The sequence below is a fragment of the Aptenodytes forsteri genome, unplaced genomic scaffold (assembly GCF_000699145.1).
Source record: "Aptenodytes forsteri isolate BGI_AS27 unplaced genomic scaffold, ASM69914v1 Scaffold93, whole genome shotgun sequence".
Lineage (NCBI taxonomy): Eukaryota > Metazoa > Chordata > Aves > Sphenisciformes > Spheniscidae > Aptenodytes > Aptenodytes forsteri.
Window position 1 is genome coordinate 5326146 of NW_008794665.1, and position 16319 is coordinate 5342464.

General features: G+C 40.0%; 1 protein-coding gene across 1 annotated transcript in view; it reads right to left on the minus strand.

Annotated features, from left to right (window-relative positions):
• Nucleotides 1–9526, minus strand: part of PPP3CA (protein phosphatase 3 catalytic subunit alpha) — a 122590-nt gene extending 113064 nt beyond the window's left edge. Inside the window, exon 1 of the mRNA XM_019470575.1 lies at nucleotides 9330–9526. Coding sequence (XP_019326120.1) covers nucleotides 9330–9438 — 109 coding nt within the window. The 5' untranslated portion in view covers nucleotides 9439–9526. The remainder of the gene's footprint in view (nucleotides 1–9329) is intronic.
• Nucleotides 9527–16319: the final 6793 nt, after the last annotated feature.

Consider the following 16319-nt stretch of genomic DNA (forward strand, 5'->3'; position numbering starts at 1 on the left):
GATTCCCAAATCAGATAAACACAGTGGTACCTCCAGGTGGCAATGATCAGCTGACACAAAATGCTGTTTGTCTCTGTCTTGCTATTAGTCCACCCCCTCGCACTCCTCCAGTTCCTTTTCTTCTCTCCCATAGCTGTTCCCGGCTTGATTTCTACACTATGGCTGTTCTACAGCTGTTGCAGGTACAGTGTGACTAAGACAGAAACAATCCCCCTTCCAGCCTCATGCACATATAAATCATGATCCTCTATTATTTCACACACACACACACAAAGTGGGGAACGCCAATTCGTGCGTGACTGGTAGATTTTTGTTTTGCTGGGGGGGAATTCCATATACTGGAATTTCCCTCTGCCCCCCTTCTAGGTCTTACTCATTTCAGAAGCTCCTCCATCCAAAACGGGGGAGGAAGGAACGTGGGTGGCTGCGATTTCAGCAGTGATCCCACTGCATTCCCACACCCCTTGCCAATATAAACTATGACCTAAGATTGAGTTAAATTAACCTGAGGCCAGAATCAAAAGAAGGAATAACTAGGCAAGGCTAAGAGAACACAAAAGGCAAGAACAAAGGATCTCTTTCTTTCTAATGAGGATTACACAGTGCAAACATCACGGTTATTTTCAAGAAAGAATCCAAGTGTCAAAGACCGAGAACTACCCAGTTCTAACTCAAGTTGTGCCACTGACTACATAATTGCAAAGCAAATAGAAAACCTGATTTACAAGTTTCAGAATCTTTGAGAAGCTACAATAAACACCACTGCTGTGAGGTACTATGTCTTCTTGGAATAGCCCTAGAAGAAATGCTAACATGCTATACTGAGTCGTCAGTATTTACACGATGAAGCAGCACCCACATGCTAAATAAAAGATGGTAAGAACAAAGTCCTAAAAAGACTTAGGTATTTGCAAGCAGTAGGTTTTGTATTTTTGCTGGTGGTTGTCTTTTTTTAATCAATGCAATTTCTGTGCTGACTTGAAGCCCAATACGTATTTGATCCTCCATTTCACAGCATCAAATTAAGCTCCATATCTGAAGGGCATCTCAGATTCCATGATTTCACTTTGGCTTATTTGACTAAGATTTTTGCACCAAAGCAAGTTAACTACAGATGTATTATTTATAAGAACAAGTGAGGTAGCTGTAAAGAATACGGTCTGTAGTATCCACTGTCTTGGCAATAATGATAGATTTAAGCAGCTGCTACTAGAAAACATCAGCTCTGCCAAAATGTCAGATGCTAATGTCTGAAGCAGCTCAATTAAGCTACAAGATGCAATCACTTTGTTCTCCCAGGGATGCAGGCAGGCATATTTCAATCCATATCTGGAACCAACAGAAGCATTTATGGAAGGAACAGATCAAAAAAAATTTGAATACATAGAGACTTACATCTTCACCTTTTTTCAGAAGTCCCAGTTTTTAAGCCACAAGTGATTTGATGTATTATGAGTTCTCAATAAAGCATGCAAAATAGCTGGAGCAGTGTCAGTTTTAATCAGCAATCCAATTAAAGGATCCAATCAAGTTCACTTTAGCTGTTCAACAGTATGTTTATATCATAAATTATTTTTAACAGGAGTTTAACATGCAGGTTCTCTGTATTTTAATAACATTCAACAGTGATATGTAAAAGGAAATAATTGTTGCAACAGCAAACTGTGCTCATGCATACATTGAGAAAAGAGTATATCTAACACATTTTTTAAAATTATGGCAAATAGTTCTTCATAAAGTCTAATTCATTTATTAAGTCAGAGAACACATCTGCCTTATACCAGCACGTAAAAAGAATTGGACTATCATTTGCTTTCAAGAAGGATGCAAGAGTAGATGGTGCTGTTGATCCTTTCCCTTTCCTCCTCTTCCACGGTTTCAACCTGTTCTGTTGAAATGTCATAATATTTATGCAAATGAGATTGTGAATTGATATTTAAGAAAGAAACAAGTCAAACTTTATTTCAAACTAACATTTACCTCACTGCAGCCAAAGTTAATTTTCCTATGATGAAGGAGAATTAACTGCAGGCAATTTATTCTGAGAGTGAGAATAATTTGCTGAAATGTGTCCAGTTCTCGGGCGTTACTGGGCCACACAGGGCATGTATACCAGTATAACACAGAAACTCAAACTGATGTAGTTATACCAGGACATTTGGGACTCTCACGCGTTTTAAGGCTAGAATGAACAAAATACCAGCATGTGTTCAGAATGACTAGCAATACAGTTAAAGCAGCTAAAGAAGTTACTCACAACTGAAAGATACCACTACTTGGCTGAGATACAGAAAAAAGTGTCGTACTGTAACCAGCACCCTGTTCGGAGGGCAGACCCCATCACTTACTTTTAGTATCACAAACAATATTAAAGACGCTTTTTAAAGATAACTTTAATGAATGCATTATGGCAGAGAAGGGAAAACTTACCCTCAGAAGCTGCAGGCACCTAGACTCCAAACCAGCATTAAAGCTTTTAGACTTGGGAGTCTGAAGACACCAGCCACTCAGGATGAAGTTTTACAAGTTGATCATGTAAATGCTTTTTTCACGACACGTAAGTAAGTATTTTAGTTATAGCAGTGTCCTGGAAATTCACTTGTTTCCTCAACAGTAATCATGGTACATTAGGTTTAGATTATAGATTAAATTACTTAAGTGTGAAATAGAGAAGTTTTAACTAAAATTGCTTTTACTGAAATGCTAATTTCAGACAAACTTTGATGTTGTGCTAATGTAAGATCTTGCAGTACTTGCAGGTGCCTAATAAGTAATCTTGTTTATTTTCCACGCTAGAATTCTATCTTAAACTGCTTCAAAGGTAAAAATCAGAAAGAACTGTTTTAGTTTGACTCTCCAATTGCATCAGATCATTTACATGCGTGCTACAGTTCGATGCAATTTTAAACATTATTGCCTTTTTTACTCTAAAGTGGGCATAAATACTTTTATTAGCTTGCCTTAGCATTGATCACTTCAGCTATTAGTTCTCGATGTTTACAAAGTTTAACTTGCACAGCACTAGCAACCTACTAATATTATTTTACGCTACCAAATGAGAGAAACTGGGCAAAGGAAAAATGTATGTGGAACACGAGGAAACGTTCAGGCCCAGGAGACCCTACCATTCCATGGAATCATGTACCCAGAGAATATCTGGAAGCCTCAAAGATCATAAAGGCACATGCTGGCAGGAAAGGGCTTTCCCTCTATAGTTTTTATGGACCTATAATGCACCAAAGGTTTCCGAAGGTCACCAGAGTTGCCACAGTTGTTCCTACACAGGCTATCCCCAGATGCCTACAACCTCTCCCCCCCATCAATTTAGAGTTCAAATTGCAAAAACTCTCAGCGTGCTCACTACAATGCAAACATTACAAGCGATTCAAGTATTTAAGTTATATATCCATACTGCTGCGACATTCAACCAAGCCAATGGAATTTTTTACCCAAAGACACTACAATGAAACTGCAAGTGGGTGTATTCCCCCTTAGCATGCACAAGGTTAGCACTTACATACCTCTTGGAAATACACACGCACCCTACCTTACAGTATGCGATGCTAAGGGAATAGCAAGGAAGGCTCTGCCAGCAATAGTGGTTTCCTTGCACCTACCACATCCGTAAACGTGGGAGCTGCAAAAACCAGGACTAGCAGAGGAAAACAATATGGCCAAGGAAAAGATCTGCAGAGACTGAGACACTTTCCCCTTCTTTTATAAAAGTTTCTACACTGCAACAATAAGCACCTGGCATTTCAGAAAGCTTTGAACACAGGATAGCAGAGTCAGGGCTTTCTCAATGAAGCATGTGAAGGTTTAGAACAAGAGCATATGCTTGTTTTACCTATTTTCCATTTTTTCTAAATGAGGGACTGACAGACCCTGCCCCCTGTGCCTGCACATGGCCTGGCAATTGTCACCAGGCCAGAAACTGTTGTCATTGCCACTGCTGGTAGTGGCACCCATGCAAACAGGATCGAGAACATCTGTACGCAGGCAGCTGCCTGGGTAATGTTCATATGTTACATATAAGCACCATATGCAAAAAGCACATATTTATAGATGCGTATGACTTAGGCTTTTGTGTTCTCAGTTTACTAGAGGAAACTCTTGTTAATAACAACAGGCAGAGACTAACCAAAAAGAGTACACACTGAGTACACAAAACGAGAGCTGTCTGAGGATACAAGAAGAAACAGAGCACATATTAATTACTTTTAAAATAGGTATCAACAGGGAAAAAAGACTTACCTTAAAAACACCAACACACATCTTTCACAAGCTTATGCACTTGTACAGTCATATGTGCAAGAGATATCATGCTATTTTCATACAATATCTGTAAATCTAACAATATCCTCAAGAAACATAATCCAAAAGGTAAAAGCAAAGACACACAATGATACATATTAGACAAACATATCACTTAGAGTTCTAGGTCTACCCTGTAGTTACGTGTGTCATTTAAGGAGGTATAATTAAAATCACAGAAAAGTTAAGGTGGGAAGGTCATCTAGTGCAACCTGCTCTGCTCAGAACAGGGCCAACTTCAAAATTAGATCTGGCTGTGAAGCTGGAACTGGCTGTTGTCATCAGCTACTTTGCTGTGGAAATCAAATGCTGCAATATGATCTTTGGGTTCTTGTATTTTAATCCCAGCCCCTCTTGTAGCTGGTAATTTTTGCAGATGTTGCAAAACAACAATTTATCATGTTCCAAAAGTGCAGGTTTGGTTGCTTTGACAAGAACCAGTAAACTGAGGCTCATTAATGTCAATAAATCATACACCTAGTAATTAAAGTGAACACCACAAATGTTGGCAAAAAAAAAAAAAGAACTCCATGTTTAGGATATGGCAGAATTAAGGTTTCAAGTACAACCTCTCTTGCATATGCATTATGCTACAAATTCCTTAATTATAAAATCACTTTCTGCTCTTTTCCATGCAGTGGACAGAATGAACCATACTCATGCAGTGAGCAACTTTCAAGTTGTGTTCTCTTCACTTGTGTGAAATATGCTTTAGTGACAAAACTTCTACAAACCTTACTCTGAAGACAGCATGATCAAATGTTTGAAAAAAAAAAAAAGAACTCCATGTTTAGGATATGGCAGAATTAAGGTTTCAAGTACAACCTCTCTTGCATATGCATTATGCTACAAATTCCTTAATTATAAAATCACTTTCTGCTCTTTTCCATGCAGTGGACAGAATGAACCATACTCATGCAGTGAGCAACTTTCAAGTTGTGTTCTCTTCACTTGTGTGAAATATGCTTTAGTGACAAAACTTCTACAAACCTTACTCTGAAGACAGCATGATCAGCTTGCTCACATACTTTCAACACCACTCAATATAGCAGTATCTCATCGCTCCAAAAGACGTGTGAATTACTGTCTTGCAAACATAGGTGAGCTAAAGGGTCCATTTTACAGACTGGGAGTCAAGCAAGGCAACATTGCCATCAAAGGCTTTACCTAAACTTGTTTTTCTGACATAACTCATTCAAAAACCCAAATAATTTATCATTTTATAGATAATTCTATGATATACAGAGGTATACACGTATACTCATTCACAGAGAAAGTTACCCATGCACTGAAGTCAAAGGGACACATGGCAGGCAGTTAAGAGCATTCAGTACTTAAGAACAGCAGATATTAGATCTGGAAGTGAGGGCCCATAAAAACAAGCGGGCAATTAGTCAGTCATCATCCAAAGGGTAGTGTACGTCACTTGCCCAGAATCGCTCTGTATAGTAATGAACCTATATAATAAAGCTACCCAAGCAATTCGAAATCTGGCATTCCCAACTGTTCTTTGGAGCATAACTTCAGTAAATATTGCCATCAGGAGGTTCAGAGATATACTTCCTCAGCCTTCTAGAAAAATACAATTAAAAATGAGCCAATTTCTCCATGCGTCATTATACTGTTATGAACATAAAACAGGCCTGGAAATTCTAAGGCTGCCATAGAGACATCTTTCCTCTGAACACTGAACAGCTGTAGTCTAGTAGTAGATCAACCTCATTAAACCCACAAGCTTAAGACGAAGACCACATGCCTCCAAGAGAAGAGAGTGTAGATGAAGTTTGAACAATCCATCTGTGGAAGGTGGCTCCCTGTCCCCTTGCCATCTGCCCATTCCCTGGTGGGTGAAAGCTGGCATGGACATTCCCCATGGTGCTGCAGGCAACTGGAAAGCATCCTGGTAGCCCAGGGTGCCTGGCTTGCTTCTTCCCCACACTGGAAACACAGATGACCCCACGACCCTTGTGCCAGCCCCTCACTGCTGCCAGTCATGAGACAGGTCTGTACTAGTAACTGCTTCTACCACAGCTGTCACGCTGCAGCCAGGCCCACTCCACCATGTGGTCCTTCACCTCCCAGATCAGGTGCCTTGCCCAGCTAGTCCCAATATCCTGTCAACCTCCTGCTCATCTTCCTACTTTGCCTGCCCAGCCATCCTCTGTCAACCTCTGAGTCAGTCCCTTGGCCATTTCCTTGTCTCCCAAGCTTTTCACCTCTATTACATATTCTTGTCTTCAAGTGTCCAGTCTCAACCACCTCCTTGTCGTCTGTTGAGCAGCCCCTGTCATCACTTTTCATCCCTACTTTCAGCCTTCCCCTGAATACACTCACTTTTTTTTGACCCAATTCTCTACGTCCTTCCCAACTCACATTCACAAGTCAAGACAAAGTTGCTCAACACTTCCCAGATACAAGACGACTCCTGATAGCAAAGGACTTGGAGTCTCTTCTTAGTTCAGGCTCTGTTCAGATCCATACCCAGCAAACAGCAGCTCTGTGTAACAACTGCAGGAATAGTTCACCTTGGTTATAAGCCAGAACTGTAGCAAACTATGCATTCATGTATGTATGTATGTAGCAAACAATGAGAATTTGAGCTAAGGTCACAATGAATTAATCAGCAATACTTCAAAAGGCTTATAACCTTGCCACATTTGAAAACAAAATGTATTAACTCAAAATGACAATCACATCGGTGCTTCCAGCTAACCACAGACACAGAGTAAGTTTTATATGTAAATGTAAAATAATGGATTGTGCATTCCACATTAAGGCTCTTTGCATGCCTTCCCCCCATTATACAAATCATCTTCTCCCTCAAATCTAGGTCTTCTACGTACCCACTTTATTTCACATGAATTTGCTTATAAACAGAACTCTGATATTTTCTGAGGACAATTATCTCACCCCTTAAAATAAACAAAAGAGAAATTTCAAACTGAGGGATGGCTCCACAAGGCTTTATGAAAAAACTTTTCATGTTCTTTAACATTTACCAGGTAGAGCACTGTACTAATCCACAGTGCTCTTACTTCAACAGTTATGCTCTTCTATCTCTCTTCTTTTTGATGATCACCATCTCATTTACCAGCTACAGGGATATGTTTCTAAAAGATGAATGCCTCTCCCACAAAGGATCCCATATTAATGATTTATGACTGTCATTTTTCAACAAGACTGCTTGCCATGTCTAAAATTTAAAATTTATTTTCTTCTCCACTCTATCAGTGGTTTATGTTTGTTCTTCCATACGTTTGAAAAAAGCTTTCCTCTACTCCACAATTATTTCTTGATTGCCTGTATACCTTGCACTTCCACCACATCATCGGTCAACTGATACTCTCTTTATCCAGTCACCTGCTGTCATACTAATCATACAAAGAAAATTGTCAGGCCCACAACAACATGCCTCACAAGCTTTCCCAACCTCCGCCTCACAATTTATTTTTTTCCTTCTTTTGATTATCACTTTCATAACTCCAGCTTTCATGTTTGTTCATACAGAACATTAGCACTTCTCAGCCACCCCGCTAACAAGCATTAGGAGTCCAGCTTTTCTACGCTAGCTTAAAAGGGTAGCTACCAGCCACCCTGAAGAATGCTGCAGTATCACAATCACTGCGTGAGAATAATTTTAAAAGCAGGAACAAAGCAAGATGTAGGCTCAACTGAAAAAAGAATCAAAGACTTAAATTATACCAGTGTTACACAATGGGGTAACCTTCAGGAGATTAATCTCCAAAATATAATTCAGAACAATTCCGATATCTTCAAAAGCATTTAAGAAAATGTCTGTAGAACTTTATTCTCAGTCTACTCAGAGGAACCTTTTATTCGTCCTGTTTCATTTATTCATCCATGAGCTGCAACATGATTGACATCTTTTCCATCAGAATTGTACAGCAGCGTGACAAGCTAATTATTACGTAAAAGATGATACACATTGCCTCTCCAGGTCAAGCTACAATCCCCTATTTGGATGTCATTTTTAAAATTACAAGCTTTAATAACTTGTGCATGCTCTTCAGTTTCAAAGAACGTTTCCTGAAAATGAAGGTTTTGCTACTTCTGTGTAGTTTTTGGTGAATGCTACCAGTACTGATAATAAAGACTGGTAACCCTTCTTCTGCAGCAGATGAACCTATTTCTTTTACTTTTGTCAGGGGTCTCCAGAAACAAAAGTAACAAAAGGACCTGCCTTCTTAAACCAAGTTTTATAGTTTGGTTTCATAGTTTAAGCTGGCTGGAATTAGTTATCTTTTGCCCCACAGCTAACTTTCTATGCCGTAGATTGATTTCTTGCCAAAAATGCATTTGTATCCGAAAACAACAACAAAACAGGGGAGGAGGCACATTAGAGCAAGCAAATGCATTCATACGTTCAGAATGCAGTCAGAGGCAGGAGACAATTAGAGAAGGAAATTCAAAGTATAAGGCATTTCCTGAGGATTAATGAGTGGGTGGTAGTGTTTGATAGTCAAGGGCACGATGGGTTCTGCAACCAGCACAATTCATTAATCCCTCAGGCAACACAAACTGGGATTCTGCTAATTTTTTTTCCTTTTTGCTGCACTCGTTATTTTCCTTAGCATTTAATTAAAATTTCCATTTACTCTGACACCATTGTTCCTTCAGAGCCCAACGCTGTCTGTATGTCTGAACAGTGCTACTGTGGTAAATGACATCTATAAAATTATGGAATTAATATCTGGTGCAAAAGGCCAGATCACTTTTCAAGTTTAAAAAAGTTCTTGAATCTTCTCCTAAGGACTAAAAATGTTCTCTGCCTTAGAAACAGAAACAGCTCAGCAGATACGATCCTTTCCTCTAATTTACAAGCTGCTTGATGGCCTCCATTATCCTGGTGGTAGCAGACAGACTCGAGTATCGGAGAGAACAAATGATTTTCAAGCTTCCTTTCAGCTCCTTAGGAAGCCACATACACTAATGCATTACTTAACATGTCCCAAAACAGCAACCATCCCCCCCCATCATCATAACTCCATACTAACCTGTGACTGGTGCATCTATGTCCAGCAAATTTTTTTCCTGGCGGAGAATTGAAGCTCCCTCTGTTATTATTCTCAAAGCAACACTCTCTTCCAGTCTCCCTTCTTTCATAAGGTGTGCCTTTAAAATATCCACACGGGGTTTTCCATCATTATCAAACACTTCCTTAGCTGTGAGCCGGTGACTTGGAGGAAATGGGACAGCTGAGTGGAAAAAAACGAAAAAATATCTTGTCACTTTTTACAGTAAAGCCTCTATTACCAATAATGACACATTTCAAAAGACATCTCTGCTGCAAAACAGGGTTAACATGAATTTTCTACTGTCTCTTATAATTTGTGGTTTAAATTTTACATAGATTATCAAAGATACCATTAAAGCATGTATTCTGCAGGCTACGTTACTCACACGTGCAAGAACAACTAATTCATGCTTATAAAAATTGAGAGGAAGATTTAGGCCATATTTACAGGTAGATACGTTCAAACAAGCCCCCCAAAAGGCAGGGGAATATCAGGGAAAGATGGGAATGGAGCTTAAACTGCTCTAGTAGCACTAGAGAACTATTGCTATAATGCTCCCTTCCGTTAAGGACATAAAATGCACAAACAAGTGCAATATTTAATTTCCGTGCATGGACATGCATAGATACACTCCAATTAAAATGCTAAAATCCAAGACAGACCTCTCTCTAACGACAGACCTCTCTCTAACGACTTGGCGTAGGGGGATGGAAGATGTCTTCCCTGTATAAGTAATAGTTAGCTACGCAAGATACATTCAAAGCCCATCAAAGTGCGCCTGAGTGCCAAACAGACCACTCCAGCAAAGGCAGGGCAGAGGATGTATCAGACTGAAGTTGGAAATAAATGAATAAATAGGCGGGTTGCCCTAGCAACATGGCAGCAACTAGCGAGCTGCATGCTGCCGTCACATAAGGTCTGAGGCGTACAGCAAACTTCAGATGCTCCTGCTCTTGCTCTCCTGGAGCCAGCTGGAGCAAGAAGGCTCGGAGGTGATGCTGTCAGCTGCCAGGATGAGGCTGGAGCGTTATCCCAGCTTAACCCCCTTTTCCCTCGCAGTTCAATCAGAGTGGCATTAGGCACCGCCTGCTTCACCAGCCACAGGGTAATTATACTGATCCCTGCCACAGCTGTGGGAGGGTCAGGTTATTCAGGAGCTCCGAGCGGGGAGAGGAGGTGGCCGCAGGGCCGGTCTCGGCTGGCCACATTTACAGTGCAACCCCGTCCCTGCCAAAGGGCCTTGTCTCCTGCGGAGTGTCTTACTGGCAGCTCTGCCACATCATGAGACATGAAACCCTAAGGCAGCAGATCAATGTATCTGTTAGCTTCAATTTTCTTCTCATTTCACAATCAGTGTACTTCAGAAACAGCCCACAAATCACACGTGTCATTTAAAGCCCAAGCCAAGAACTCTTCACTTACACTACCAGAAGTAACAGAGCAGATAACTGCACAAAGTGAAATTGTTTATTATTTTCCACAGATATTATAAACACAAACATCTTCAGAAAATGCTTTTTTTTTTTTTTTTTTGGGGGGGGGGGGAGGTGGGCCGCTCAATTTTTTTTTTTCCTTTTTGCTGCCCTAGCTCCAGTATTCATTGAAATAGTCTAATGTGGACTAATGAATGAGGGTCTTTGCAATACACTGAAGCCCGACTGCTCTAAATGTGGGACAAAAACAGGGAGAATGTGAAAGTTTATGACATCCCTGATACCACCAGGATTCTCCTGAAGCAATGACACCTACAACCAACAATGAAGTTAAAACACAGCCCTCAGCTCTGGAAAGCCCTGCCACAGATTCATGATGACCTTCTCACTCAATCGACAAGAACTCCTAGACTGCTTTAAAGTAGTTTATGTTTTGAATGGTACTTCTCTGATACGAGGTAGGCTGTTAAAGACCAAAACCTCACCCCACTTTTCACAGGTACTGCAGTTAAGCCTATCTCATGACACTCACAAAAATGAGGTTATATGCTTTGTCACTCTTTCACATATATCTGCAGCAGACCCTCAAAAGCAAGACATGAGCTATAGACAATTCATTATGCAACACAGAAAAAGATAACCGTTGCAAGAAAAAGGAAGGTGAATGAGAACTCAGCAGTTCTCCAAGCCTCCATTCTCCTTCTGCAAAAAAAAAAAACCAAAAAAAAACCAAACCACAACCACCCAAAAACAAAATCCCAGAAGGCAAGCTAGTCCTAATGATCCTGCATGGAGGAAGGAGGAGAGGGAAAAGTTGATACTTATCTCCAATCAGCTTGGCTGGAAGAAGAATGTACCATTAGCTTGCATTCCTTTGCAAGACAACCGCCTCTGTTCCTCCCCAAAAGTATTACGGTGTAAAAACCGATGCAGCATACTATTACTTTGAGTTAACTACCATATATGCATGTATAAGGAGATTTTTACATTTATAAAGATAGAGCAAAACAGACAAGCAAGCAAGCAAACAAAAGCTATGAAGTGTTACCTACTGATTAAGAGAAAAATACGGCATACACTGCAGCACTGTAAGAGCTCTACAGGCAGATTTTCTAACAAACATGTACCAGTGGCTAATTAAAGAAAAAATATACTGTTCCAATAGCAGATGATTAATGATTAATTAGCAAAAACATGAGCAACTGAATAGAGCACAAATTGCATCTTCCATTATGAGAATATTAATTTTGTACGTATACATACACAGAGCTTCCACAGAAGAACAACGTAAAAAATGGTCATCTTCATGTGGAAGTCAGTTAAACATCGTTCTTTACTGGTATCACCCACAAATGCCTGGATCAACCAAAATCCTTCTATAAATATAACAAACATTTAATTTCCATTGCTTTATATATAGCAACATTACCATCTGAATGCACGTGTATCCATCAGCTTCTCCATACCTGCTTTCTTTTTCTGCTTTTTTTAAACCTATGCTATTAGCGCTTGCAACAAATAACTTCCTCTCCCAGTGGTTTTGCTTTTATCAGAAATAAAACAGTGATCCTCATCAGACAGCAACAGTGCACACAGCACGCACAACGGGGAAGAGCATGGAGCTGGGAGAGGAGCCCACCAGGGAGAGGCGGAGGGAGGAAGGAGTGGTGGGTTGAACTGCCAGCACCAAGCTCCTTGCAACAGCACAGGCTCAGGGGATGTTTTTGTAAGAAGAGGAGGGAATCTGAATTAAGCAAAGGCCATAAAAAAGGGAAAGGCAATAAAATTTGCATGTACATACTGCATGTATTTTTAGGAAGTTTAGTGACAAATCCCACTACAAGACCACCACGCAAGAAAGTCATGCACACTTATCCATACTCTGTGAAACTTAAAACCTGGACTGGTCTCCACCTCCGTTTACATTTATTTCTCTGTATTGGCATTAAAAAACCCAAACAAACAACTATTCACCATGTGAAATACTACCCTGGTAGTTTGGTAATAAAACACAGACCACAACAAAAAGCAAAGAAACAAAGTTTTCAACCCTTTACCTCAGCCTGTCAGTAGCATCCTCCCGAGATCTGAAAACACAAGAAAATACTCTTTAATCACCTACTGGTTTGGTTTTTTTTTCCTTGTGCTATCAGGTCTCTTGAGCATGTTCCAGCAAATGGAGAAAAAGATCAACCTGCTATTTTACTGTTCTTGCAGGCTCCTGCAAAACACATCTTACCGATAACAGCCACTGCAAAGGTCAGACACATCGTTACCGTTTCTCTCAAATATTAAGCAGCCTCTCTAGAACAAATAAATAAACCATAAAGAGCTGTGCTTAATTAGAGTGGACCGTGTGCGCGCACATAAATAAAATACACGCATGTGGCAAAGCAAGCATTATTTTGTTTATATATTAATTTAAAAATGAAGCTGTACACTAAATTAATACTCCCAGAGGAGGCTACCCATAAGAAAAACTATCTTTCATCAATATTCAAGTTCCTTGCAAATTATCTCCTTCTGTAACGCTTGTCCTGTAATTTCATATAACTTATGTTGTATGCGTGTATGTAACTATGTTTATAGCACACCATATATTTATGAAAAATAAATGCTTTCCTCTTCATTTGTAGGGAAACCACACCAATAACTATCATCATCTCAATAACCCAATGCATTGCATTTCTCTGATGGCAATTTGCAATTCTGCATTTTGAGAAACATTTGCACTATAGCAGTGGCTAGAGCACAAGTTATTAAACAGGTCAACAGTTACTCTACATGTGCAAAAAAGTCAGGTCACTGCAGCTTTATTTTTTTACACCTACTTATTCATAGTCTTCAGACTCAGGATACATAATATTTTTCCCATCGCAGAAACTCCAACAAAACTGTATTTTTGAAAGCCAGGAACATTTTTAATAGCCAACTAACACTTTTTGCTGGCTGACTTTGAAAATCTACCCCCATTTTACAATGGGGTTCAACACATGGCATATTCTTGGGCATTCCTGCTGAACAATAACAACATTTGTACTGGAGTATTCACTATTTAATCAGAGTTCTGCATTTCCGCACCTTGCCATGTCTGACCAAAGCTACGGTCCAGTATATAAAGAAGCAGCCAAAGATCAACTTTTTGACCTAATGGCAATAGTTTAACAGTACATAATGCTGAGCATGTTCCTGTGCAGTTGCCTACAAATTTCTGGCTTACAGGGTTACTATGAACCAAAAGGGAAAGAATGATGAATTTTTTTTTTTCAAGAACACTACTTACTGCAGGTGACAGACAGGAACAAGAGGATGAGTCACTGCCATCCACAGCTGCTAAGGGGAACAGAGCAAAACCTCCCAGGCAACGCAGGGCTCACCAAAGCGGCAGGAAAGGGAAAGGGCGCTGCCAAAAATGCTCAGCCACGCAGGACATGGAATTCTCATGCAGCAAATATCCCCCTTCACAGACTTCCTCAGGTGGCACGTGGATGATGCTTTCATCTCCATGCACAAGTTATCTGGCAACAGATTCACCATTCAAACACATTGGATCACTGGGATCTTTTTTCAACCTACACCTTTTTTTCTTAGCAGGTATTTTTTAGGAGTAGTATATAGCAGGGCGAGTTATTTAGAAGACAAAATTTCTTTTCGATATAAAAATTGTACTATAGCATTCATAATGTGTGCAATTTCTTACTAGTTTTTTGTCCACTTGAATTTTAGACAGGAAAATATGCCTCTACCTGGTAAAAAAAAAATCCAACTATTTATATGACAGCGTAAGACTCAAACCAAAATTTTCTCAGTGGAACTCATATTCTTTTATTTTCTAACAAAAACTACCAGGTTTCATTTTACGTTAGCTCCTTTCATTAAGAGTAGGCACATGCGATGTAAAGCCTGCCTCGTAGCTATTCCTGATTTGGAAACATCACCGGAATCAGCAACCCCTTTCTAAAAGATCAAACTTCCATGTGCCATTTTAAGACATTATGCATTTGAGGATTTTTTTTTTTTTTTTTTTTACTAAATCTGCTCACCAGATTTTCACTAAGCAATTTGACAAAACTCAGTAACTGCTGATATGGTTAAAGTGTTGGAAATTAAAATCTGAAAAATAAAACTACAGTATAAAATAATAAGAAACTAGGAGGATTCCTATAGAAATTTAGCATTAATTTTCCCCAAGGCCAAGAGTTTTTGCAGTATAATCAGAAGTACTCAAAAGAGCTGTATTTAAAGATGTAATTAAATCAAGGTCACTCAGGAACAAGGTATGTTGCCTCACAGAAAGCTGAGGGTTGCACTGAGTGAGGTAGTCAATACTGCATAAAGAAACAGTCCATTAAAAAGAAGGTGCTGTTGCGTTAAGTCACCTTAGAGTAACACCACCTGTAAACCAAATCGGGAACAGACAAGAGGGTCATTCCTCAACAAAGCCCGCATATACCAAATTTAGAGAGAAAACAGAAAGAAAAGAGTTCCTTTGACAGATATCTCAGCTGGCAGCATGGAAAACAGGCCACTTGAGAAGAGGCAATAACACCTGCGACCCAGAAATAATCATTATCAATAGACTTGGCAGTCAGTTGTGGTAAAAATGGTCAGTATTTACCCAAGATCACTGACTCCTCTTCACGTAACATGACGGGGGGAGCATTTTTCTCAAAGAACAGTTGGGGGCAACAAAACCCACCACAACAGAGCTGCTTAATTGCTGTTGAAGTCATTAACCAATTCCAGTCCTTGGTGTCATCACCAGAAGGTACTACAGGTTGGCAAGGAAACCGCTTCACAGAAGACTCAGATGAGCCTTGCTAGCATCATTTCTTGATGTATGAAGGCTCGTAATAAAAAAATAAAAAAGAAAATAACAAAGACACTTCATTAGATATCCCAGCTCTGGTGACTATTTTTAGTATCTTCTGACATTTCAATCATAACTGGAGAACACAACAGCAAAGACGGAATTGCCTTGGAGAAGCTCACCTAACTTTAGACAGAGACTATGCTAGGAAGGTGTTTGTAAAAGGAAGGGCTATGTCAGTCATGTAGTGTCCCCAACATATTGCCAAGCTGTTTCCAGATGCTAAGGCACTTGATGTGGCCTTCTAATCAGTACAGTTCACCCCTTCATTCCTCACGTGAAATGCCCCACCTGAAGCTGAAGAGAAATACGGAGGAAAATAACAGACTAGAATAGAATAGACTATTTCAGTTGGAAGGGACCACAATGATCATCTAGTCCAACTGCCTGACCAATTCAGGGCTGACCAAAAGTTAAAGCATGTTGTTAAGGGCATTGTCCAAATGCCTCTTAAACACTGACAGGCTTGGGGCATCGACCACCTCTCTAGGAAGCCTGTTCCAGTGTTTGACCACCCTCTCGGTAAAGAAATGCTTCCTAATATCCAGTCTAAATCTCCCCTGGTGCAGCTTTGAACCATTCCCACGCGTCCTATCACTGGACACCAAGGAGAAGAGCTCAGCACCTCCCTCTCCACTTCCCCTCCTCAGGAAGCTGTAGAGAGCA